General features: G+C 48.3%; 2 protein-coding genes across 8 annotated transcripts in view; one reads left to right on the forward strand and one right to left on the reverse strand.

Annotated features, from left to right (window-relative positions):
* Nucleotides 1-16,720: 16,720 nt before the first annotated feature.
* Nucleotides 16,721-23,093, forward strand: LOC144133221 (putative methylmalonate-semialdehyde/malonate-semialdehyde dehydrogenase [acylating], mitochondrial). Its single transcript, XM_077666123.1, has 13 exons — nucleotides 16,721-16,908; nucleotides 17,072-17,116; nucleotides 17,210-17,284; nucleotides 17,575-17,736; nucleotides 17,800-17,878; nucleotides 17,944-18,098; nucleotides 18,184-18,331; nucleotides 18,399-18,463; nucleotides 18,556-18,612; nucleotides 19,670-20,041; nucleotides 22,186-22,365; nucleotides 22,742-22,840; nucleotides 22,916-23,093. The coding sequence occupies exons 1-13, from the start codon at nucleotides 16,873-16,875 to the stop codon at nucleotides 23,015-23,017; spliced, it is 1,575 nt and encodes a 524-aa protein (XP_077522249.1). The 5' UTR covers nucleotides 16,721-16,872; the 3' UTR covers nucleotides 23,018-23,093.
* The window catches only part of sdt (MAGUK p55 family member stardust), a 48,503-nt gene continuing 44,288 nt past the window's right edge, over nucleotides 22,621-26,835 (reverse strand). For 6 of the 7 annotated variants that reach the window (XM_077666116.1, XM_077666117.1, XM_077666119.1 and 3 more), the window contains 3 exons: nucleotides 26,445-26,612; nucleotides 25,372-25,574; nucleotides 22,621-24,305 (listed from right to left, as the gene is read on the reverse strand). In XM_077666116.1, the coding sequence (XP_077522242.1) occupies nucleotides 23,994-24,305; nucleotides 25,372-25,574; nucleotides 26,445-26,612 (683 nt within the window). In that variant the 3' untranslated portion in view covers nucleotides 22,621-23,993. The remainder of the gene's footprint in view (nucleotides 24,306-25,371; nucleotides 25,575-26,444; nucleotides 26,613-26,835) is intronic. The other variant, XM_077666120.1, reaches the window with a different exon arrangement.

The raw sequence follows: 26,835 nt of genomic DNA on the forward strand, positions 1-26,835 counted from the left end.
TTAAAAACCGGTGCGTGCCCGGCGGCACTGGGGATCGAGCCCAGCACCTCCCGAATGCGAGGCGGATGCTCTACCACAAGGCCACCGCTTCGGTTCCAAAAAAAGGGCCACAAATGGGCTTCTACCGCACTAGGCGGATTTAACGTTGTTGACGGCGGAACTTATCGCTGATCCATCCGAGCAACTGTGGTCAAGATCCTTTTCACAAGCATCTCACTTAGAAGAGCCGAGCACCAGGCCGGGGGAAATCTTGTACCCATTAAAAACCGGTGCGTGCCCGGCGGCACTGGGGATCGAGCCCAGCACCTCCCGAATGCGAGGCGGATGCTCTACCACAAGGCCACCGCTTCGGTTCCAAAAAAAGGGCCACAAATGGGCTTAACCACACGATGCGGATTTAACGTTGTTGACGGCGGAACTTATCGCTGATCCATCCGAGCAACTGTGGTCAAGACCCTTTTCCCAAGCATCTCACTTAGAAGAGCCGAGCACCAGGCCGGGGGAAATCGTGTACCCATTAAAAACCGGTCCGTGCCCGGCGGCACTGGGGATCGAGCCCAGCACCTCCCGAATGCGAGGCGGATGCTCTACCACAAGGCCACCGCTTCGGTTCCAAAAAAAGGGCCACAAATGGGCTTCTACCGCACTAGGCGGATTTAACGTTGTTGACGGCGGAACTTATCGCTGATCCATCCGAGCAACTGTGGTCAAGACCCTTTTCACAAGCATCTCACTTAGAAGAGCCGAGCACCAGGCCGGGGGAAATCTTGTACCCATTAAAAACCGGTCCGTGCCCGGCGGCACTGGGGATCGAGCCCAGCACCTCCCGAATGCGAGGCGGATGCTCTACCACAAGGCCACCGCTTCGGTTCCAAAAAAAGGGCCACAAATGGGCTTCTACCGCACTAGGCGGATTTAACGTTGTTGACGGCGGAACTTATCGCTGATCCATCCGAGCAACTGTGCTCAAGACCCTTTTCCCAAGCATCTCACTTGGAAGAGCCGAGCACCAGGCCGGGGGAAATCTTGTACCCATTAAAAACCGGTGCGTGCCCGGCGGCACTGGGGATCGAGCCCAGCACCTCCCGAATGCCAGGCGGATGCTCTACCACAAGGCCACCGCTTCGGTTCCAAAAAAAGGGCCACAAATGGGCTTCTACCGCACTAGGCGGATTTAACGTTGTTGACGGCGGAACTTATCGCTGATCCATCCGAGCAACTGTGGTCAAGACCCTTTTCACAAGCATCTCACTTAGAAGAGCCGAGCACCAGGCCGGGGGAAATCTTGTACCCATTAAAAACCGGTGCGTGCCCGGCGGGACTGGGGATCGAGCCCAGCACCTCCCGAATGCCAGGCGGATGCTCTACCACAAGGCCACCGCTTCGGTTTCAAAAAAGGGCCACAAATGGGCTTCTACCGCACTAGGCGGATTTAACGTTGTTGACGGCGGAACTTATCGCTGATCCATCCGAGCAACTGTGGTCAAGACCCTTTTCCCAAGCATCTCACTTAGAAGAGCCGAGCACCAGGCCGGGGGAAATCTTGTACCCATTAAAAACCGGTGCGTGCCCGGCGGCACTGGGGATCGAGCCCAGCACCTCCCGAATGCGAGGCGGATGCTCTACCACAAGGCCACCGCTTCGGTTCCAAAAAAAGGGCCACAAATGGGCTTCTACCGCACTAGGCGGATTTAACGTTGTTGACGGCGGAACTTATCGCTGATCCATCCGAGCAACTGTGGTCAAGACCCTTTTCCCAAGCATCTCACTTAGAAGAGCCGAGCACCAGGCCGGGGGAAATCTTGTACCCATTAAAAACCGGTGCGTGCCCGGCGGCACTGGGGATCGAGCCCAGCACCTCCCGAATGCCAGGCGGATGCTCTACCACAAGGCCACCGCTTCGGTTCCAAAAAAAGGGCCACAAATGGGCTTCTACCGCACTAGGCGGATTTAACGTTGTTGACGGCGGAACTTATCGCTGATCCATCCGAGCAACTGTGGTCAAGACCCTTTTCCCAAGCATCTCACTTAGAAGAGCCGAGCACCAGGCCGGGGGAAATCTTGTACCCATTAAAAACCGGTGCGTGCCCGGCGGCACTGGGGATCAAACCCAGCACCTCCCGAATGCGAGGCGGATGCTCTACCACAAGGCCACCGCTGCGGTTTTGATGTTACCCTATCAGGGCCAGGAGCAGCAGTTGGTAACCTCAACACTATCGGGGAAAGCTCGGGAAGGGTAATAGGAGGGACATGCTGAAACTGGTCCACTGACGCCACAAACGCGGAGCGCAAAAGGAGTACAGAGGCGAAACGCTGCTCTAATCCTTTGGCAATTGTCTCTACTGTTTCTACTGCTTCTTGCGGGGTCAAAGCACATGAGGGTAAATTTTCTGGAACCGGAATTTTTTTTTCCGCGATCTTAAGAATCCGAAAAGTGCGCGACGATTTCCTGATTTCGAGAGGAAATCAAAATGCTCGGATTCATAATTTTCTTTTGCTTGTGAGATTGTGCGTTTAAAAGTAGCCGCAATGAACTTATAATCATGCCAATTTTTGGGGCACTGATTGTGTAGGAGCTTCTTCTATGCAGCCTTTCTGCGTCTGTAAACCCGCGAGCAATCTGCATTCCACCACAAAGCTGAAGTGCTCCCTCTTGATGTACGTACCGAAAATTCGGACTTCTTTCGGCATTCCTGAATAGCCAAGCATACGCCTTTTGCTGTATGCTCTTCACCAGAATTAACCGCTGAAGCAAGAGTGGAGCGCAAAGAGGACTGAAACTGGTCATAGTTTATATATGACCTCCACTGAGAGCACGCCGGAGTTAAGCGGCAATTAACATCATAAACGATAGGTATGTGATCGCTAGATGTTCCACAATCCACAGTCGACCAATTGAGTACAGGAACACTAGGGCTGGTGAAAGTTAAATCTAACACAGATCGAATTTGTGCGCGAGAAATGTGGCCGAACCTGAATTAATTCATACACGAAAGGTTGTTATCAGTAACCCAATCCCAAAGGCGCTTACCACAGAAATCTGTCTTAAAGCCCCACAACACATGATGAGAATTAAAGTCACAGGCCAAGAGAACTGACTTCTGACAATTAAGGAGCAGGAGATCTAGCAGCCTGGTATCCTGCACACCGCAAGGAAAATAAACATTTACTAATGAAAACGGATAGCACCCTGGCATTTCAAAGTCTAAATCCAATAACTCACAGTCTATAGTAGAGGACTGAAAAGTAATCTTAGCCCTGTGACAAAATTTAGAAGAAACTAGTATGAGTAAGCCTCCTCCTCTTGACTGCGGATCTTGTCGAAATGAATAATTTTGCAAATGGAAGTGTTTTTCAGATGTAAGCAAATTTTATTGTAAAATAATTATGTCTGGATTATGTTGAGATATAAGGTACAGCAAGTCTGTTGAAACTGAAAGAAGTGACCGACAGTTCCACTGGAGAACTCTTAACACCCCTATGGTTGAGAAATCCGGGCAGCAGCCCGCCCTAAAATAGTTTCTTACGGTTTAGAGCCAATCTGTTGCTGCTTTGATTTCGGCGGAGGATGTGAAGAAGAAGGGTTAGACATGGGGGATCCGCTGCGTTTGAGGATTCGCGTATCCGAATCCACCATCTCTGCATCATGAATAATTTGAGCATTATCTGAATTAGTGGACCGAGGAAGTAGAGAAACAGCAGTAACTTGTTCTTGGGGCTGAGACTGTTCAGGCAAGGAATGTTGGGTCATTAACGAAGGCATGGCTGACATGGCAGAAGTCATTCTAACTTGCATGGCCTGGGTACCATCTGGGTACTCACAACTCAATAGGCTTTCACTCACAAAACCAGGTAGAGATCTGCTCAAAAAGATCCATATTATTCTGCCCTATACGATGGACTAAAGGGAAGAGGTACCATGCGATGTGAGGAGACGCATCAACGTGTACCCCATTCCGCGGAACATGAATCCTGCATATAACATTGAAAGGAAAAGAGCAAGAGGGGACGCCCTGCAGAATAAATGGGACGAGCAACTTAACACCCTTTACGTGGACGCCGCGGGACCAAAGGATGGAGTGATGCCTATTGTGATCTCAACGCCTTCAGGATCGATCGTGAACTGCGCCTCGATGAAAACATCCGACCCCACTCACGCAGAGGAAGCAGCTATTGCATTAGCTATAGGATCTAACCCCAACGCCGTTGTGCTCACTGATTCCCACAACGCCTGCCGCAACTTCGATAATGGATTAATTCCCAGGTCAGGGTTGTCATTGCTGATTAAGCATCCATCCAGCCAAGCCTCAGTCATCTGGTTTCCCGGTCACCTGGAACTACCAGGAGGAAACGAAGCCGCTCACAAGCATGTGTGAGCTCTTCTATACCGGGCGTCTCCCCCTGATGACCCTGAAGGGTGCTGCGACCTAATTCATTTAGCAGTGTATGCTGACAATCTCGCACCATACAGAACAGCCAGGAAGGAGTACCCAGCACCACATAAATTCCTCATTAAGTTAGAAGAGAACACCCTTAGGAGATTACAAACCAATACGTACCCAACGCCAGCTAAGTCACACCAGTGGTACCCTACACTATACTCTCCGCACTGCCCACTGTGGAGATGTAGCTAACCTCTACCGCATGGTGTGGGCATGCCAATATAATCCCATAGTTGACCCCATTCCAAATCTCGCAGTGGAGCAGTGGAAGGCTATTCTGCTCAGCGATGATCCTGACCATCAGCACTGGCTGATGGGGAGGGCAACGCATCAGCAATAACCAGTGGACTACCGGACTAGGCGGCGCACCCACGGGTCCTACGAATATTCAGCAAATAAAGATGTTTTCAATCAATCAATCAATCAATCAACCAGTGTGAGACAGATACTGCGCCATTTCCTTTCCCCAACAGCCAATTCAATTCAATGGGGTTTGAGGAAAGGAAAGGAAAAATAGATTTTAAACGGGTGCGAATAACCAAGCAAAGGTTCTCTGATTGGTGGCTGGAAACAAGACAAGAGTGAAATCTCACGAGTCAAGGCTGGGTGGCGTAAGCCACCGCCCGATTTGAATGGTTCTACCTTATCAATCCATCCATTTATCCACCCGAAGCCCTGGAACATGCCTGGAATGCGCGCCTATGGAACGCCCACAGGTGGTTCTGGTGGAGCGCTATTTGTAGTCAGTGGTGCGGCTTTCGTAAGAGAGCGACAGCATGCGTCACAACACTCTAAGCATGGTGTCGCCCGTTCCTTAGTGATTAGGCGTTCGGTGCCTTAGCCAGAGGACGTGGGACCGAATCCTGGCAGCGACAGCCCCGTTTCGATGCATACGCGAATTTTTTTTAAAGAACGCTGTGTGTTCGAAGTTACCGCAGTACCCCCCACGCATGGCCACGTGCACAGCATCTGTTTTTACTGTTGGCTGTCAAATTCATGGAAAGCGCCGAGGAGAATGGCAATTAATGCAGTCGCCGCGTTTCGCTTGATCAGCGCGGACGACCATGCAGAGTATTTTAAACATTTAGTTTAAACGCTTGTCGTTACCTCGTGTTCGGGACAGAGGCGACTCTGGGCTTAACACTGCTGCCGACCATAGAAACTTTGTTGGTGTTAGCCTATCAAAAGATGGCACATACCTACACTGGGGGATCGGCCAAGAATCGGATGGCTATTCACCTGTACTCAGATATTAAAAAAGGAAAGCACACGGGAACGCATCACCGGTGGATTCTACCTCATGAACGGAAAAAGCCTGCGCTTTTTCCACAGGAAGTGCAGGAGGTGCACAGCAACGCCAGCTTCAAGAATGCTCGTCGCGATTTGCTTGCGGACTATAGGGTGCTCGGTATACTACCCGACTCTCTCAAGACGCTATCGCGGCCACAGTGCAGTCCGCGCACCCGTGAGCGAAACTTGGTGAGCATCTGTGCTTTCCTCGAACAGACGGCCTTGACGTCCCGTCTGTTCTCCGCCAGGTATTTACACGAAGTGACCGAACGCTCCGCGAGTTCCACCTTGGACGATTAACAACTGGTCGCCACACTCCAGTTGTAGTCAAACATGTGTGCGCGTGTTTCTATTGCTCCGTCATGAACTAATCAGGCGCACAACCTGAACACATTTTTTATTGTAAATAGTTTGTGTATATGACCTCTCCTCTTATCCTCTCTTCCTGTCCCCTCATCTCTTTCATTCCATTTCTCCATTCTGCCTGCTATCCTTTATTTCCGCTGCCCCAGCTCAGGTTCTTCAGTATCGATGGCAGATGCCGGGGCTAGCAAAAATCTTTTCCTTCCTTTCTATTATTATTTTAATAAAAACCACTTACTACTACTAAGGCAGCGCCACGTGACAACGTTTTCTTTCTCGTTATTTGATGTTAGGAACGCTAGATGATGGTGGAACTCCGTTGCCGCAGCGTTTTTGCTGCCGCAACACCCTTGCAGACGGCTTCTGTTCGAATGCCGTGCAGTTCGCAAAGTGCTGAGACCCGATGCCGTAGTGCTGGGCTACGAAAAATTGAGGAAAGGAAACGGCGAAGTAATTTTTTAACTTCTCGGTGGAGCAACCCGCTTTCAAACCGCCGTCCGTTCGAAAATAGACGCGCTGGTACCGCCGTTGCGTGGAACTTGCGCTGAAGTTTGCGGTGCCGATTGCAGCGCCATAACACACTGCCTAGCGAGAAGAGCATGCAGTTTTGGGTAGTAGTATTAGTACTTTTCCGCGCCACCTTCAGGCGCTTATTGGCGTGAGCCTCCGCGCTCTGTCGAAGGCGCACGTTCCGTGCGTCAGCTATATCTGGGCTACGCCGAGAGAAGCTAGGCAATGAGTGCTGTCAGCCAAACGCGGGTATCTAATCGCGCAGAATGTGTTCTCGCGTTTGCAGCGGCCCAAGCGGCTGACAAAAGCAGTTTTGAGTCACCGAATGGAACAACTGCAGTGCCACCTTGGCAGCGCATGCAGGTTCCCCTATAGTGGTTACAACTTTATTGCCAGAAAATGGAAGGGATTAGTTGGGGCTGGGGCGAGGCAGTGTGGCTTCCAGTCGGGGGCGACCTCTTGAACTCGCGTGTTGGGGGACAGCTGTCTTGTTTTTCTTGAACTGGTCAAGAGCTTGTCCGATTCCTCCGCTGAGGGAGCTGGCAATTCGGAGAGGGTTTGCTATCGCATTCGGGCAGTGAGCGCGCCTTCCTACCCGCATTTCAGGAGGGACTGGTTCATTTCATTTCATGACATCACCTATCACTTTAGGCTGGAGAGGCGCGCATATCCCCCTCCCCACAAATCGTTAACAAAAGCGCAGGAAGTTACCTGGCGCCGACTGCAAACACGTTCCCTTCTGAATCCGGCAGTGCATGCCCTCATGTACCCTGGCCAGTACGACCAAAACTGCCACAAATGAGGTGAAAGGGCCACATACAACATTCTGTGGAAGTGCGAAAATTATCCGCCTCCGGCGGAGTTGATAAAGCTCCGTTCTCCCGAGCGGTGGGAGGCCGTGCTGGTTAGCTCGGACCCTAAGATTCAAGTACGGGCAATCGAGCGGGCTAAAGAGGTCGCCGCCAGCCATGGGCTAGCGGCCATCTAGTCTGTGTCTCCGGCAACCTGCTCTCGACGCAATAAATGTTTTACAATCCAATCCATGAGCCGCCGCGGTGGCTAAGCGGTTACGGCGCTCGGCTGCTGACCCGAAAGATGCGGGTTCAATCCCGGCCGCGGCGGTGGAATTTCGATGGTGGCGAAACTCTAGAGGTCCGTGTCCTGTGCGATGTCAGTGCACGTCAAAGAACCCCAGGTGGGCGAAATTCCCGGAGCCCTTCACTATACAACGTCCCTCATAGCATGAGTCGCTTTGGGACGTTAAACCCCCATATACCCATAAAAATTGGCTGTTGGGGAAATGAAAAGGCGCAGTATCTCTCACATCTCGGCGGACAACTGCTCCGCGCCGTAAGGGAAGGGATAAAGGAGGGATTAAGAGAGGAAAGGAAGAAACAGGTCTCGTAGTGGAGGGCTCCGGAATAAATTCGACCACCTGGGGATCTTTAACATACACTGCCATTGAACATCACACGGGCGTTAACTTGTGTTCGGGAAAGAGGCGACGCTGGGTCCAACAGTGCTGCCGACCTCAGCAACGCCAGCTTTAAGGAAGCGCCACGTGACAATGTTTTCTTTATTTTTTGATGTTAGGAACGCTAGATGATGACGGAACTCCGTTGCCACAGCGTTGTGCTGCCGCAACACCCTTCCAGACGGCTTCTGCTCGAATGTCGTGCAGTTCGCAAAGTGCTGAGACCCGATGCTGTAACGCTGGGCTACGAAAAGTTGGTTGTGAGCGGCGGCTGCGTTTTTATGGAGGAAAAACGCTAAGGCGCCCGTGTGCTGTGCGATGTCAGTGCACGTTAAAGATCCCCAGGTGGTCGAAATTATGCCGGAGCCCTCCACTACGGCACCTATTCTTCCTTTCTTCTTTCACTCCCTCCTTTATCCCTTCCCTTACGGCGCGGTTCAGGTGTCCAAAGATATATGAGACAGATACTGCGCCATTTCCTTTCCCCAAAAAACCAATTAAAAAAAAAAAGGAAACGGCGAAGTAATTGTCTTATTTCTCGGTGGAACAACCGGCTTTCAATCCAGCGTCCTTTCGAAAATAGAAGCGCTGGTGCCGCCGTAGCGTACTGCTACAATAAGGTGGTGGTTACAACTTTATTTCCAAAAAATGGATGGGATTAGTTGGGGCTTGGGCTAGCCCAGGGTGGTCGCCAGCCGGGGGCGACCTCTTGAACTCGCGTGTTGGGGGCCAGCTGCCTTGTTTTTCTTGAACTGGTCAAGAGTTTGTCCCATTCCTCCGCTGGGGAAGCTGGCAAGAGTGTCGTCGGAGCGGATTTGCTAGTGCATTCCCATAAAATGTGGTCTTGGGTGGCGTGCGTCCCGTCACCGCAGTGCGGGCATGCAGGGTCAAATTCACCGTTGGTGATTAAACGTAATCGGTAGGGGCTGAGAATGGCCTTTGTTAGTTGGCGTCTGAGTGCCGTGGCTTGCGCCCTGTCCAGGTCGGAATGAGGGGCGGGATACGTGCAACTTAGACCGCGATAAATGTTTGTAATCTGCGCATACGGGCGAGGCGCCTCGGCGGGGGCGTCCGCTCCCGAGAGTTCTCCCGTCCCCCGGTTGGCTAAACCTACAGTAAGCCACTTTCAACTGTGCGTTTCTTCGAATGCCTCGCAGTTGCTGCGACCCTGTTCAGATTCAGTTCTACGCATCCTCTCTTGCTTCGAATGCCACGCTGTCCAATTTTGGTTTTTCTTTTAATCGCAGGTGTGGTGGGTGTTTTCAGCTGATTTTTTTTCAAGGGGGAGGGGGGTTATCCTTTGCGAAAACGGTGTTGATGTCGGCGCAATGTGGCATAACAGGAAAGTTGCAGACAAGGCAACATCCCCGTGTCCTTGAGCGATAAAGTGACACATGGCCCTGGCAAACGGTGCCTCCGAGATTGTTCCTTCTGTGGCCGCGTAACCAGTGTACTACTCCGAAGAGGCACGGTGGCGGTAGAGTTAGCGTAGGCTGGCAAAGGAAAGGCTTAGATAACACACTCCTCCGTGGCTTGTCCCCGCTGTAAGGGAAGGGACGAAAGAGGAAGTGAAAAAGAAAGAAGTGCAAAATAGGCAGCGTAATAGAGGGCTACGCAGTAATTTCGACCTCTTGCGCTTTTCTAGCGAACATGCATGTTGCACAGCACACGGGCGTTTTTGCGATATAAAGGTGCCCTGAGGTGTCTGAAATAGAGCTACTCAGTTGAGCAGCGTAACAATCCAAGGGCCGCCTATACAATAGATACCAACGCAGCACTATAGTGTTCCAAATGCCCTATGCTACAGCTGCGTCCGGCATGGATAGAGCAGGGATGAAAAGGAGGATCTTTTACTGAGACAGCCGTCGTCGCTTCTGGGGACGCAGTTGATGCAACGCACCATTTTCATTTCAGTAGTTTCCCTCACACCTCTTTGAACTACCCTTTGCACGCGGCAGTGGTTAGGCATAGCTGGAGCCCGTCGGCAGGCCCGTGCATTTTCCTCTATCGTCCTGTAGTCGCGACAACATGAATAGCTTAGGGAATGTATAACTTCGGACATGGATGCCTGCCATAATCTTACAATACCACCAAACGTCGGAGACGCGTATTATAGTTATTCCGACTGAGCTAAGCCTGGGCTGGCGTCGCCGACTTGCTTTTCTTTTTCGCCTCGCACTCAAGGAGACGTCAAAGCTTGTCGGCTCCTCTTTACTGAGCGAGTGCTACGGTTGTGACCGGCGAACAGTGCATTGGGACCTCCTTCGAGAGCAATGGCCACCGTAACGACAGGACATAAACTCTGAGATTGGCGCCCGTGTGCTGTGCGATGTCAGTGCACGTTAAAGATCCACAGATGGTCCAAGTTATTCCGGAGCCCTCCACTACGGTACCTCTTTCTTCGTTTCTTCTTTCACTCCCTCCTTTATCCCTCCCATTACGGCGCGGTTCAGGTGTCCGCGGATATGACAGACAGATACTGCGCGATTTCGTTTCCCCCAAAACTAATTTTTCAGACTGTCGATCGCCTCACATGTGGGCAGTAAAACACAGTACTCATTCCGAGGCTTAACCACGCTAACGTGGCAATATAATGAATTAAACGGATGCATTATCAAATACATAGAGACATAAATTAAAGTAAAAAATTTTGACGAATCTCTACAGTTCTTTATTTGCCGCTTTCCGGTGGCTCAGTCATCTGGATCTCTGAGCTGAAACCACGGACTTGGACAAAATGGGAAATGAATGCTAGCAGCGCTCGTCTCATTTCCTCACTTTGTACGTCCGCGACCTTGGTATGCGCCTCTGTATTTTCCGAACAAGTCCCTCTCAGCAAAGTAGCCTCTAGGACTAGTTGGGTTTCGAAGCGGAGTTACCCTCCACTTGTAGTTTTCGAGTTCCACAGCGCGCGTGTTCGAGACGCGTCGGGACTGCATTCCCATAAGGAGCAATGGTAACGCGGTATCATACAATTCCCTTTAGTTCTATACAGTTTTTTTTTCTTTATGCGTTCTTGGAGGCACTTTGAAGCGCCGGCACACGCATGACGTCTCCAAGCGCAGCCAATGACGACGGAACACAGCGCGTGGCGTCGCATATGAGCCAATCGCAGAGCTGGGAAGGTCACTACAAAGGAGTAACAGCGCAGCCATTTTACCATTCTCCAAGGGCTCAGCAGGCAGACAAGTAGCACGTCCGCTTCGGTGATTGCCAGGTGTTCTTGTGACCCGTTAACTAAATGGGAAAAGGAAAGCGCAAAGACAAGAAGAAAGGCGACTCAGCTGGTGGGCGTCCAGGTGCGTAGCGAATTTCCTTTCGGGGGATCTTTAACGTGCACTGACATCGCACAGTACACGGGCGCCTTAGCGTTTTGCCTCCATAAAAACGCAGGTACCCGACCGCGGTTGCTGCGTTTTTATGGAGGAAAAACGCTAAGGCGCCCGTGTGCTGTGCGATGTCAGTGCACGTTAAATATCCCCAGGTGGTCGAAATTATTCCGGAGCCCTCCACTACGGCCCCTCTTTCTTCCTTTCTTCTTTCACCCCTCCTTTATCTCTTCCCTTACGGCGCGGTTCAGGTGTCCAACGATATATGAGACAGATACTGCGCCATTTCCTTTCCCCAAAAAACCAAATTATTATTATTATTACTCTGGCCTTCGCCGCAGTCCGGTTTGGGTGCTCCCTTTGTTCATCTGACGTCACTTGGTGGCCGCTTTAGGCCTAACCTAGTATGTTATGATAATTGTGTTCTAAAGCGTTATATTTTTGCAATCAATAATTTAACTGCCACCTACCACAGTGGGCAGTTTGGTCACAATCCGGTGGGCAAGTTGTGAGGATGCCACAAGGTCACGTGACCTAGGTGGCCCTCCTGCCTTCTAAGTTGCTGTCTGCAGAGTCTTGCTCGTGATTTTTTGCTCACAACGCCATAAATAATAATAATTGGTTTTTGGGGGAAAGGAAATGGCGCAGTATCTGTCTCATATATCGTTGGACACCTGAACCGCGCCGTAAGGGAAGGGTAAAGGAGGGAGTGAAAGAAGAAAGGAAGAGAGAGGTGCCGTAGTGGAGGGCTCCGGAATAATTTCGACCACCTGGGGATCTTTAACGTGCACTGACATCGCACAGCACACGGGCGCCTCAGCGTTTTTCCTCCATAAAAACGCAGCCGCCGCGGTCGGGTTCGAACCCGGGAACTCCGGATCAGTAGTCGAGCGCCCTAACCACTGAGCCACCGCGGCGGGGACGCCATAAACGCCGATGCCGGATTTTCTCCCGTTACCCAGAAAAAAAAAACGCCATAAACGCCGATGCCGGATTTTCTGGGTAACGGGGCCTTAACGGTTAAAACGGTTGGAATTCAGTGATGACATCTGTATCTCAGTTTCTTACCTTTCCTGCCTGATACTTGCATGTGGTAGGGCGAGAGCAAATTGATGAATAACTCAAAGCGGGAACAGTGTTGGTCAAATAATCAGTGGAATTCCCCTAGGTGTAACCGGGTTCAAACCATGGACTAGGCAGATGTTTTCTTTGACTACGAAGTTTCTGTGGAAGCTGTATAGCTTTCCTTTGTAGCCATTGGATGCCAATTAGTAGTTGCTCCCTTATTACGAATCTACTGTACCTTGGGGGACTCCCCTAGATATTTGACCAACTTGAAATTGTTCTCAGTGCCACTCAAGGCGAGGATACCCGAGGCTCTTTTCGGATTCACGTGTCTTCGTAACCTCGACTAACGAGCAGAGTTGGGCATTTGATCTAAAAAATCTCGACCTCACCTCAACCTCAAGAAAAAATTTGCTTACCTTTCTCAACCTCAACGTCATCAGTTGAGGTCGAGGTCTCCTGAGACGCCCTCACCTCACTTTTCCTGAGGCCACTGGCGACCTCACTCAAGCTCAAATTTTGAGGTTGGGGTCGGCTGGTCGACCTCAGAAAAAACAAAACAAACAGAGATTAAGAAGTTTTCAATTAAAAACAATTATGAGAATCTTGTGAGACAGGAAAGCGAAAATGATAATGTTACAATTGTGATTACTAGTTATTACAATAGCGGCACTAAGCGGTCTGTGATTATTTAATAAGGTGCGTACAGACACTATTGATGTGCACGCAATAAGAGAAGCTTATAATCTGGGATGAAAACTCGGAGAGTTTATGGCCGGCGGACAGAGGTGTCCCTTACGCGGTTACCACCAGTACGTCGGAGGGTACTTTTTTCATAAAGTTTGGTTCACTAATTGTAAGGTTATCAGTGTCAGTATTCGGCAACTGCTTCGCGTATACTTGTTCGTATCGGGAGCCTCTCGCTCATTCACGCACGAACCGGCAATTGATAAACACAGACATTCTACACCATCTACCAGAAATTGGGAGGGTGAAAGGGGGAGGGGGTTTTCGCGATACTCTTCATAGACTTGAGAATTGAGTATCTACAGAAACTGGTCGCCGACGTGCTTTCCAGTGAGATGGCTACGCAGACGCATGTCAGTATATTTCGATTTTTTAGCTCTATCCGGCATAGCGAGAGCACTCAGCGTAGATGAAAATTTTGCCCACCAGCAAACATTCTTTTCAGTCCTCTGTATGCTGCCTTCGAAAAAGAGCTGTGACTGTAGTACACCAACAGAGGCACGTTGTATTTATGTCTGTGTAGAAGCGAGTGGCTTCTTTTATTAATGCGAAAGCATTAGATGGCTCACTTTCAAGGTCATATCCGCAAAAAAGTGCCTGCAAGAAACGGCACTATGTGCCGTCACGAGCCGACGAGTCACGCGACGAATATGGTGACGTCACATAAATAATTATTGTAATTAACATATATTGATCAACATGCTTAACCAATGCTTATAAATGTAATTAGGTAATGCTAAGACTAATTAGTATTAGTGATAACTTCATAACAGTGTAACGTAATACCAGATCACGTGACAGTGTTGTAATGTGACGTCAAACCTAGTCACGTGACGAATATTTAATGTGCCGTCATACCAGGTCCCCATCCACCCCCGTTTCAAGGTCCATATTGATCCCACGTTACAACACATGCGCGCATGACGCACTACAAAGAGTGCCCACAGCTCGGATCACATTAAAGGTACCCAGAAATGGGGTCTCAATAAAGGTGCGATATGCCTGGAATGTTAAAAGACGACGGTTCATAATTATCCCCCAGCAGGAATTATTTTAATGCGTTTTGTGGAAGCTGAGTTATATGCAGACGAAATTTGAACTTACGCGTCTTCGCGCCTTTTCCTCTCCTCTCGCATGCCAAAACGGCGGCGCTCCTCCTACGTCTGAAAGAGTTTGGCGCTGTGAACCAATGATAACAACAGGTATGAAGTCCTCAGAGGTATTTGGAAAGGAATAATGGTGCCGGGGCTTACTTTCGGGGATGCGGTTCTATGCTTAAGGGCTGAAGTTCAGTCGCGATTAGAAGTAAATCAGAGGACTGTCGGAAGATTAGCACTAGGTGCCCACGGGAAAACCACAAACGAGGCAGTACAGGGGGATATGGGCTGGGCAACGTTCGAAGCACGGGAAGCTCAGAGTAAAGTACTATACGAAGAACGCCTGAGGAAATTGGATGATAACAGGTGGGCAGCTAAGGTATTTAAATACCTGTACAGAAAGAGCGTTGACACACAGTGGCGGAAACGAACCAGAAAGCTGGCCAGTAAGTTTGCCAGAGACGAGGAAGGAGAAAGAAAGAGCATTAAACGACAGGTTAAAAACGTCGAAGGTAAAAATTGGACAGATTCAATGGAAAAGAAGCATAGTGTAGAACTATATCGATGCTGGAAAAGGCAGATCAGGAAGGAAACGTTTTATGATAACTCAAGAGGCAGTGCCCTCCTCTTTGAAGCTAGGTCAGGGTGTCTTAGAACGCGCAGCTACAGAAAAAAAATTAACGAAGAAGATGACACATGTGCTGTGTGTGGTAAATCTGTAGAAACAATAGAACACCTCATCCTAAAATGCGATGGTATCCATCCCGACGTCGATGCAGGCACAGTCACTCTTCCTGAGGCCTTAGGGTTTAGAGATAACAATAGTCATGTAAATAAATCTGCGGTGGAAATTAACAAAAAGCTATTGGAGGATTGGTGACACAAAAGCAGAGAGGTGACATAAGTTTTAAAGTGTAGGAAGAGGTTTTTTTAAAGGAAATGACGAATTGTATTAACAACTTACAGCAGAGTAAACAAAAATAAAGGAAAAAAACTGAGCATAGTGGCAACAACCACTGCCCCGTTTCAAAGGGGACGCTCCTACCTTCCATCCATCCATCCAACCCCCGGCTGCTGACGTCATTTGCAAGACGTGACGTCGTCTGCCAGGTTTTCGTGCGAAAGTTCGGCACCGCGCGTCGCCGCGAGGTGCGAAAGCGGGAATTTTTAAAAATGTATTGTAAATTTCCCGCCCGCTTCTTAGGTCTCGTACGTGGCATGGACGTGGCCTGTACTCAGTGGCCTGTACTCTACATAGTGCAAGCACTTTAAAGCCAAGCTCGAACACCCCTTTCTGTGGCCCTTTAACATGCTCGGCACCAGCAACAACATTTCAGAGGCTGATGGACACTGTGCTCTCGGGACTCAAGTGGCAAACATGCCTGGTGTATCTTGACGACGTGATCGTGTTTTCGGCCAACTTCGAGGAGCATCTACGCTGTTTGCTAGCTGTCTTTCAGGCCATACGATCTGCGGGCCTCACACTAAAACCCGAGAAGTGCCACTTCGGATACGAGGAGCTCTACCGTTGCTTCGTTCACGTTTGCATCAGCATCACGACGGATCATGTTCACTATACGCTGACAACGAAGTTGTCGCGCAAAGAACTGCGGCCTGCACTTCAGCGACCTCAACCCCACACACCGTGCGATGCGGCGGGACTGGTAGTATTGTAACAGCGCGGAGTCGATCGGCAGCAAGCCAAGCTATTGGCGCGGCAGCTGTCACTGCCGAGCCACCGTCAAGAATGATGAGTAGAGACTTTGTTCGTACGTACAGACATATTTAAATTTTGTAATGATAGTCCTTGTAGCGCTGGTGATGCAGCCCATCATACACGCCGAGCGGTGCGTTTGTTGTGCAATATATATTAACTATCCACAGGTGGCATTCCTCGCCGCATCTGGGTGCGTGCAGCTGTGCGAACTTGCCAAACCATCTGTGCACCGAGGGCTCACGGCCCTAGACCACGCTGCCCTGACACTCAGGGCATGCGGACTAGGGCAAAGCAATGACGCATAATAAGCGAGAGGCGTTCGAAATCATAGAGTTAATATTTCGAAACACAAGTAACACAAGGGCGTTTTCGCGATGTAGCACGGTGGCGAGAAGAGTGGCCGTCATTTGGTAAATTGCCGACGGCCACCGCGTCTCTTCCGCGCTGGAAAATATGTGCTGCGAGTCTGCGACCTCCAAATGGGTCTCATCACATACTGGGCGTAAACGAGCCAGCCTTTAAATGATTTAAAACTGCCAGCTGGAAGCGGGAAGTTTCAGCGATCTTCCGTAGTGCCATCTCACGCTGAATAACAAAGTTTAAATTTTGTTCTTTTTCCGTACCTCTTCCGCATTGGACGGGGTGGCGCCACCGCGGCATTTGGAAAGAAGCCAACCACAGCCAGCGCGGCTCCAACAGGCGCTCAAGGCCGAACTAGCCTAGCAAGCAGACAGCCGGCGGTGACAGAATCTTATACCCAGACGAGAGTGTGTTACTCTTCGGTAACGCGCCTAGACGTCCACGTGTAGCTGCCTAAGAGACCAAAGAACCGGGCGAGATGGCTGCGCGACTTTGCTTTGCCTACAGGACAACGGTAATGCACTGTTCCGCACTTCGCGGCCATCTGTTTGCACGCAAAGTTGAGCTTGAGTTGTGCGCAGTATCGTACGTTCACAGTGTGTGATGTTGAACATGTGGCAGCGCTCTCAGTAATGGCGCAATACCGCGCCACTGATTGAGCTCGATTTCACTTTCAGCTCCTGCACAGATTTCCCGTTCGTGGCTATGCGTCGTCTAGTGTGGTAAGAAATGAATACTTCCGTCGCGCAAACGCTCTGCATGTAGGGAAACTACGAAGTTCTCCATTCTAATAATTAAAAAAAATTCTCCCATAGCCCACAACCAAGATGTTCATCAACGGACAGTTTGTCGAGTCTAAGACGACTGAGTGGGTGGATCTCATGAATCCGGTAGGTGTAGCATTTTTAATCTAACGCATGATTTCAGCTGTGTGGTGTTGCGATTAAACTTTTTCCCCAGTAGTTGTAAAAAGTTGCAAACTTATTACCTGCTTTTTAAATGATTGGGAATTGCGAATGCACGCGGCACCTTATCAAGTCTAGGATAACAGTTGCTGTGCATGCAGATGATTTTGGCTGCAAAGACATTGCCTTTCGTACTCGGCAAAAAAAAAAAAAAACTTTTCAAGGTCACGCACTCGCAAGATAAGTTACGGGTCACTTGTGCTATTCGTTTGCAGGCTACCAATGAAGTCGTAACCCGCGTGCCAAAATGTACAAATGCCGAAATGGAAGCAGCAGTCGGCGCAGCGAAGGAGGCTTTCAAGACATGGTCCCAGACATCAATTTTGACGAGGCAGCAATCGATGTTCAAACTACAGCAGCTCATTAAGGAAAACATGGTAAAAAAAAAAAAGATGTTGGTATAAAGTTTGATTGCACAACTTTACGTAACCTTTGTGCAGCAACGACTTGCTGCCAACATCACAGAGGAACAGGGGAAGACGTTGGCAGACGCCGAGGGAGACGTGCTTCGGGGCTTGCGTGAGTATGCTGTGCCAAATGAAGTGGAATGGTGCTTTCAGTCTGTGCCACCTATCGTTTCGCAGAGGTTGTGGAGCATGCATGCAGTGTTACGTCACTTCAGCTGGGTGAGACCCTGCCGTCCATCAGCAAGGACATGGACACACTTTCTTACCGCATTCCACTTGGCGTTTGTGCCGGTATTACACCATTCAACTTTCCCGCCATGATTCCTTTGTGGGTAGGTCCTGCTGGCTGTGTACTTGCCTTTAACCCGTGAGAGTGATGTCGTTCCCATTTGAGCACAACCAGCCCTCTCGATGCAGATGTTCCCATTGGCTATAGTGTGCGGAAACACCGTCGTGATCAAACCTTCAGAACGAGACCCAGGGGCCACGATGATTTTGATGGAGCTGCTCCAAAAGTGCGGAGTTCCAGACGGGGTTGTGAATGTCTTCCATGGAACACAGGAAGGTTGGTGGCATGCTGGTAATCATCATTTGTACACCTTCTTATTGACCTGATGTCTAAACTTTTGCAGCGGTCAAGTTCATCTGCGACCACCCTGACATCAAAGCAATCTCATTTGTGGGGTCTGATGTAGCTGTAAGTTCTTGCACGGACAAAACCTAGCTACTTGTAAAAAGTGGGATTTGTTGCTCGCCTGGAATTTGCTGAAACTACCTGTTTGCATGCAGGGCAAGTTCATCTATGAACGAGGCTCTAAGAATGGAAAGAGAGTGCAGTGCAATATGGTAAGCTTGCCTTTCTATGGTGTTGCAGGCTAATGTGCCACATGAAGTATTTTACTGTCATTGCGATATGTTGCACTGTTGAGAGAGAACTAGCTCGGCCTGAGCTCCAGTTTTCATATCAAAATAAATGCATGGTGAATGCAGGAATCCTCTCATGAGGCAATATTTGCGCTGGTGTTGGTGAAATGTGGGTGAAATTTTGTTGCATTGAAAAGGAAACTGTAACTCAGGTGACATTAAATTGGAATTTGTGATGTAGGCCCAGAGTGTAAGAATAATAAGACGCAAAAACTTTTGAAAGTTATGAAAATCTTGATAAGTCTTGGTTCTTAACGAATGCACATTACAGTGTGTGTGCCCTGTGCATACTTAAATGTTACTTTTGCCGGCATTTCACAAATGAATAGAAGACTTAAATAAAAATTCTATGCCCATCACCTAGAAGAGCTTAAGCTTTACCTTTAAAAATGGAAATGCTGTCCAAACTGATGCTGTGCTGCATCCAACTATTCGAACAGGAAAGTCTAGAGTTAAGCCGAAGCCAAAGCTCCTTTCCAATTGCCACATTTTTTCCCCCAACTCTTCCTGTCACCAAGCTTTTCTTGGTTTTGTGTTTCCTGCAATTATAGTATGAATAAAAATACAGATTTGCACTACAAGAATTTGGGATACGAACTGTTGTGCGACGAATTGCCATCAATATTGGCCCAATTTCAACAGGCACACAAGTGAAAAAAAAAAAAATAAGCCTAGAGTTACTTGCATTCTGCCGTTACAAGTGCACCCACGTGGCTTCGGTTTGAAGTTATAAGGCTTTGAAGTCACCGCTTCAGAAATGGGAAGTTTTGCAAACGAATGTGTATATTCTCTGAAGATTTGATAATTATGACTTCATTAATAAAAGTTTTCACTGAACACCCCCTTCTCCCTTAATTCTCTGGGGAATTCCGCTAAAAATTGGAGCAATTCTCTTCGAAAGCACTGAGGTGCCATGCCTGCGATAAAGCTGGATGGATCATTGTGAATGGCAGTCAGTCACGTGCCACACTGCTTGCAGGGAGCCAAGAACCACGGTGTGGTGATGCCAGATGCAAACAAGGAGCACACGCTCAACCAGCTGGCGGGCGCTGCGTTTGGAGCAGCAGGGCAGAGGTGCATGGCCCTCTCCACTGCCGTGTTTGTTGGGGAGTCCAAGGAATGGATACCTGAGCTTGTCGAGCGGGCGAAGAAGTTGAATGTAAATGCCGGCCACATCCCCGGTGCTGACCTGGGTCCCGTCATTTCTCCAGAGGCCAAGAAGCGAATCTGTGACCTCGTTGAAAGTGGGATTCAGGAGGGGGCTAAGGTGCTCCTGGACGGCCGTGGTATTAAGGTGCCTGGCTTCGAAAAGGGCAACTTTGTGGGGCCCACCATTCTCGCAGACGTGACGGTGAGTTTCATGTGTGCAAACTTTTTTACCTGCTAGGTTGTCGGGTGCGGTCGCATCTTTGTACTTAGCAGCATCTTCAACAGTTGTACTCTCGGAATCAATCTGGAACAGTGCTACACAAACTGACTCATTAGTAGACAGGATAGGAACCATAGTTGAAGTGCACCGCCTCATTATGTGTATGCACAATTGTGTCAGTCATGCCATGCACCAGCTGATGCAGCATGTTACCAGTCGGCAATCATTTCAAGAATATTCACTCATGAGCACTTCATTGTTATTTGATGTCCAATTCACATAACTGTGCTTCCTACAGAACAAGCGTCAGAGCAAGGAAGTATTCTTAAATATACTCACAGATATAGCTCATCAAATGAGTGTGCTCTGTGGTATGGTATTTGCCAAGTGCAAAGAGCCGTGTGCTTACCGACAGTATAGCGAAAACTTATAATTCTGCAGGTGTGCGGATATTCGAAATTTCAAATATGAATCAAATATGTTTCTATTTGATTCATATTTGATTTGCGAAATGGACATTTGAAAGTTTTCAAATATTCAAAAATCATTAAATGTTCGGCAGTGATCAAACACCGCTGACTTAAATAAATCTGACTGGCAAAACCACAGTATCTGGGAAAAGTATATGAAGATCTAAAGTGTCAGGAAAACAGTGCAAAGGCATCCTCTTTCTTCTCTGGTGTTTATCGCTTGGTCCAGTCGCATTTGGACACTGCTAGGCTTGGACCTCACACTAAATTCCGTAAGTCGGCTTTCCGACATACCACACTTGATTGCTGACCAACTGCTTCCAACAATCGCAACGTGCAAACCCGTGAATTTTTCTGTCATTCTTCCACAGTGCGTATGGCATTTGTTTTGTCGCCTTCACAACTGTCTTAAGAGTGAGCTTTGCAATCTCGTTTTGGTCAGCTGTGGTAAGCGGGAAAGCCCACTTGTGGAATTTCACATGGGGCTCCTGAAGGAGGGCCGGCTGAGTCGAGGCGTCAGCGGCAGGGGAAAGTGATCGTGTACAAATCCCACCTATTCCATGGTGCACTGTAGTCCATAAACCTCTGATGTGTTCGTAGCGGAAGAAGTGACAGCAATTGGAGGGCCCATGTGGTGACAGCAGCCATTGGCCACGCATTCGTCAGCTGTCTAGACCCAACTGCGCATCAATTTCTGATACCAATGTGCCTGCCGAAACTGCACACTCATTTTGAGGGGCGAGGAAGCACAATTCGGGCGTTTCTCACAGTCCATTGAAGTCCGAAGTAACAAGGGTTTACTGCGTGCCGTGTTATTTTTGGTTGTCAGTTGTGTTAATCGTGGATTCCATTTTGTCACTCATTTGGCAAGACCAGATTACAGGTTGTGTACTCTTAACTTTTATGCTGTTAATCAAGCAGCATATATTTCTGCCTGTGTCATGTTTTTTTGTGCATGTGAGTGGTGCTGAGTCAGTTTGCTTTTGTTTAATTTCAGTTGCAAAGACCACACACTACTTTCGAAAAAAAAAAAAGCAAAACAATATTTGTCTATTTACCTTTTTTAAAATCATTTTCATACCATACAGATGTTGGATATTTGAAGGAGTTTGTTTTCCTTTATTACATTCGTATTCGAAGGTGTGTTGCCGCTAAGTTGATAATTGGCACTGCTCTGCCTTTCTTGTCTCTTTTAGAAATTCTAAGCTGAACATAAGGTTGTCCTTAAAGTGCTTCATATTGGCTGTTCACCTTGTGCAAAAGTTATGTGGTAGTGGCATAGTAGTGCTAGCCAAACTTTCTGCATTGTGTCGCACTCGATAACTGCCCCAGTTTCTACCGTGTTGCTTTAGTGTAAAATTGGAGCTGCTGGTTAGTATTCCAGAACAAACCTCTGCCTCTAAAAAGGGAACAACCAGGGTAGGGTAACAGATGACGTTAGCGAGTTACTGTCTCTACACAGCAACAGCAGCAGCAGTCAGTTTACTTCAGTGGTACACCCTATAGTAGCTGCGTTCAGTCAGTGACCATTTGTGTTATGTTGCTAAAAGAAATAGACTGTGTGGAGACCATGCCTGTGTTCTCCAAGTATGGATACTCAGTCAAGCCCTCCCAGAATTGACGAGTATCTGCTGGAACCTTTTTCTCTTTTTTTAGCCCAATATGCGCTGCTACAGGGAGGAGATTTTTGGCCCTGTGTTGCTGACGCTGAATGTTGACACCATGGACGATGCGATTGCTCTCATCAATTCGAACCCTTACGGCAATGGCACTGCCATATTCACCACCAACGGTGCCACTGCAAGAAAGTACACCCAGGAGATTGATGTGGGACAGGTAAGCCTATCAGTGGTAACATGGGAAAGCATTTAGCTCTTTAAGCCAACATCCAGGCAAACTAGGTTACCTTTTTTTCGTATTTATTGCCTCAGGGCATGAAGGGGATATGTAATGATGAAATGAAAAGGATACTTAAATGATTGGCCTATCTAACGAAGTCGAGGAGTAAGTGATGATACGGACCCTGCATCCCAAGAAAAAATGCAGCAAGCATTCGGCATCGGGTCTGTGCATAACTGGTGTCACCACATCTTGCTTAATCTTCATTTATTTGTTGCCCTGGGAGCCTTTTCTAAGTATAAATACAATCTAAATGTGTTTCATATTTGCCGTTTTCAGAGAAAAGCAAAAAGATTCCAACTTCTTTTTTCAGGTTGGTGTGAATGTCCCCATTCCTGTACCGCTGCCTATGTTTTCATTCACTGGATCCAGAGGATCATTCTTGGGTGACAACAACTTTTACGGCAAGGCTGTAAGTACATAATGGTGACTCTGCTCTCACACATTTAGTGAGCTCTGCCTAATGTGCCTTGCTTCCGCTTCGCAGGGAGTCAACTTCTACACACAGCTTAAGACCGTGACTCAGCTCTGGCGTGCACAGGACTCGACACACGCAAAAGCCGCCACTGTATTCCCAGTTATGCGCTAAAAATGTACAGTCATCACTCATCCCACAATAAACTTTCGTACAAAGTGTTTTCAATAAAGGGCTTCCATGATGTAAAGTGGCCTAGGTGTTTGACACCAAGGAACCTGCTTTGCGCATCACAGTAGTACGCCGTATGGCCTTGGCAGGTGTCAAGAACCAAATACTAGGTTGCAGGGAAATATAAGAGTTATTTTTCACACTATGCACAAGACACAGATCTGCATGACCACTTCAGATGCTATAGCACAAGTTCACTGTACAGGTGTTTTCTGCACTGCCTTCCTCACGAAGTGGTTAGAATTGTCACTTTACAACACTTTGAAGACAACACACACATTGTACGGTTAGTACTTTTTTTTTCTCCTAAAAAAAACAAACAGCTTCACAAACTCTGATTTGTACTGACTGCCCAGCCTAGCTCCCATTCTTTCTGCGCTGTTAGCATGAGGCGTGGGACATGGTGAACAGTCACACAGCAGCTGTCAGTATCATGTCCCACCACAAGAGAGACCGGAGCCGCACTGTCTGGCAGTAGTAAACTTTCTAGTTGCTCCTATATCATACATAAAAAATGGCATTGTGTCTAAATTCTCACAATATACAAGCTGCACCGTCCGATCCGAAAAGTCCCACACGGACACCAGGCCTCTCCAGCCTGTGCTGTCGTGCATGTGTGGAAGGGCACTGTCCTTATGGCCTCGAGAGAGTTGCCGAACATTGCTTTGAGGTACTGTGACCAGTCTCCAACATCGGAACATCCATAGTGCCTAGGAGTGGTTGGATCTAACACATAAGGCGAAAGAGGATGTGCCACACCATCGCATACTGCCATCATTCACTTTGCATTATACACCCTGGATGCTCCCTGTCATCGCTAACTGGTCACGGTACATGAAAGCATCTCCGGCAACTCTAGGCGCTCGGATCTTGGGCGTGCAGAGTGGCACGGTGTCTTGTCCGACGGAGTGGCCCGTGGCTAGGAGCCTGTGGCATTGTCCTGGTTGGTAAGCCAAGCGCTAGGCACCCACTGGGGCTCTCGCTCCAGAATGGCCACCTCCTTGAGCAGCTCGCCATAGGCACGGTCCAGGTCCGAGTTGACGATGACCATGTCGAAGTAGTGGCCGTAAGTCTCTTCCATTTGACGCGCCCGCTCAATGGTTTCCCTCAGCTCCTCCTCCCGCACGGGGACGCCCTGGCGGGCGCGGTGCTGTCTGAGTTTCTCCAAAGATGGTGGTGCCACAAAGACCACGTATGGCTTCAGGTCAGAGTGCTTCAGCATCTTCAGAGACTGCCAAAGAAAAACAACAACAACAAAGCACTCAAGTATGCCGCAGCAACTGCAGTAACGTTCTTGGTGAAATTGGACATGGCTGGTTACAGCGAACTCAAAAGGCATCGTTTTAACATTGCGGTGAGCACTGTTTTCTATTAGCTGTGCCATAGTCCCAAGTTTCAATAATGACAAAATACTAAGTGGTAGGCCACAAAGCAATGTCAATAGCAAAGATTATTTTTCCTAGCACACGCATGCCATGAGCTGACTACTAAACCCGGTACTAATAGCCCAGACCATGCACATAGCCTAGCAGAAGGATAATCCCAGAAATTATCGGCAAAACTTCAGACATTCTACAGCCAGTATGCTTTATTATTCATCCACACCTTCAGCTGCTCCACAGCCAGCACCCGTAGAAGGCCTCTGAATCTGAAGTGTGCATGATTGGCATGCTGTAAGTGAGCTAGCCATATAATCCCTGTGTTAAAAGCAAAAGTGACGCAGGATTTACAGTTCACTGCAAGAAGACTCCAGACTTGCGCTGCACAAAATCGGCAGCAGTGCAATGAACATGAGACGAAACCAGTTTACCATGCGTGCATTTATTAGGCAAGGAAGGCTTCCTTTATATGCCACTGGACGTGTCCTATGCAGCACAACTCACTGCGGTGCAGAGCAGCTTTCACAGTTGTAAAGTTGTCCCATTATGCAAAGCCACTGATGCCAGAATGCAGCACTACAAAATCTAACATTGTCTGCATCTACTTGGTCATAATTGTGCGACAGGAACTGCATAACCAGAGAATATCAATCCAGCAACCAGCAGCGCTTTTATCCAGAGACGCATACCTATATCATGAATTCTAGGTGAATCCTCAAGGGTGCATGACATTAGTTTTATGCAAAGCATCAACCATACTATGAACACTTCCCGACTAGGGCCTCTAAGTTTGCTTTTTTTACATCAGTCTTATCCAGTACTTGCCAACCCCATTTTTGTTACAACTTGATCATCCACTCAGCTTGCTCGTAACACGTTTAAAAGAATCGAATCAACTGATGCAACACCATGTCTCACCTGTGGGTGAAGATTCAGGACGCAGACTTTGCCAGAGTTTACGACACTCCGAATGGCATCAAGGCTTGTACCGTAGTAGTTGCGCTCGTATTCTCCATGCTCCACAAATTTGCCCGCCAGGATGTCGGCTTCAAACTGGGGCCGGCTAATGAAATGGTAGTCTACCCCATCTATCTCTGAATCTTTTCGCGGCCGGCTGGTGTCTAGCGAGGAAGTAACAAGTTTCCAAAATCACAAAAGGTTTTTTTTCTTTTTCTCACGCTAACAGAGACTAGGGCACAAAACAAGTAAACTACCAGCAATATTATAGTAATAGCCTGGGCACAAACAGGTCTCAGTTACCAGAACGAAAACTGTTCAAGGAAGATCTAATGTCTGGCAACATTAGAGGTTTTGTTTTTACTACGGCACTTACAGACGTTTAACTTCATTAGTGCGCTACTCATAGGTACGAAAAACACTGGACACAAAAACCACACACAGACAGGGCACAAACTATCAACTGATAGTTGATAGTTTGCACCCTGTCTGTGTGTGTGGTTCTTGCGTCAAATGTTGTCCGTACCTATGAGTAGCTCACTAATGAAGTTAAATATGAACCAACTAGGCCCATTTGCAGCTTTACTTACTTACAGATGTTACAGTTTTGTTTCTTCCAATCAGTCTTACGTATATCCTGTGTAAATGACTACTGGAAAGATATTCAGCTGATGCATAAGTAAATAAAATAAAGGAAGTTATAGCAACATGGCTAAAAAACCCGCATTCCGAAAAAAAAAACAACATATGCACAACATCAAAGGCTTGCAAGCATACCTTAGTTTTTCCCTTGGCAGAAAAATGAGCTTTCGCTCTTTCAGTGCTGTGCGACATGCATGTAACGCACCATAAAGAAAAGCAGATTTGCACAACTTAAGCAGACGCTCGCAACATTTCTATCCACTGATTCACAAAATGCTGGTCCTGAGCTTGGACTATCATTTGAAGACACTAAGCTGCAAGAACCTTTCAGCATCCTTTCCTGCCTGCTCAAGCTTCTGCGATGGAAGCAGGTTCAATAAGCTTAAACTCACGAGGCACAGCAGCTGCAAACCGCTCAGTGTCTTCCATGAGCTTTTGACGCAGCTCATGCCTGCCTATGTTGGAAGGTCCAACAAGCACCACAGGCCGCTTGCAGTTGGGCCGAGGGTAGTAGAGCGACACCTCCTCATATGTTGGCACTGGCTCGTTCGCTTCGGCATCTGCGTCATCGTCAGAGACTACACGTCAACAGAGCGAACATTGCAACAACCCGCTCTGATTTTTGTTAATTGAGGACAAACTCATGTATCAACTGATTGCTGCGTTATGATGACAAAGAGGCCACTTCCTCTGAAAACAAACCTGTCATATGCTTGAAAATGCCAAAAAATGAAATACAGGTAACCCCACCATACGCCGTTTTCTTGTGCAATCTACACTGAC

This window comes from Amblyomma americanum, chromosome 5 (genome assembly GCF_052857255.1).
Source record: "Amblyomma americanum isolate KBUSLIRL-KWMA chromosome 5, ASM5285725v1, whole genome shotgun sequence".
Lineage (NCBI taxonomy): Eukaryota > Metazoa > Arthropoda > Arachnida > Ixodida > Ixodidae > Amblyomma > Amblyomma americanum.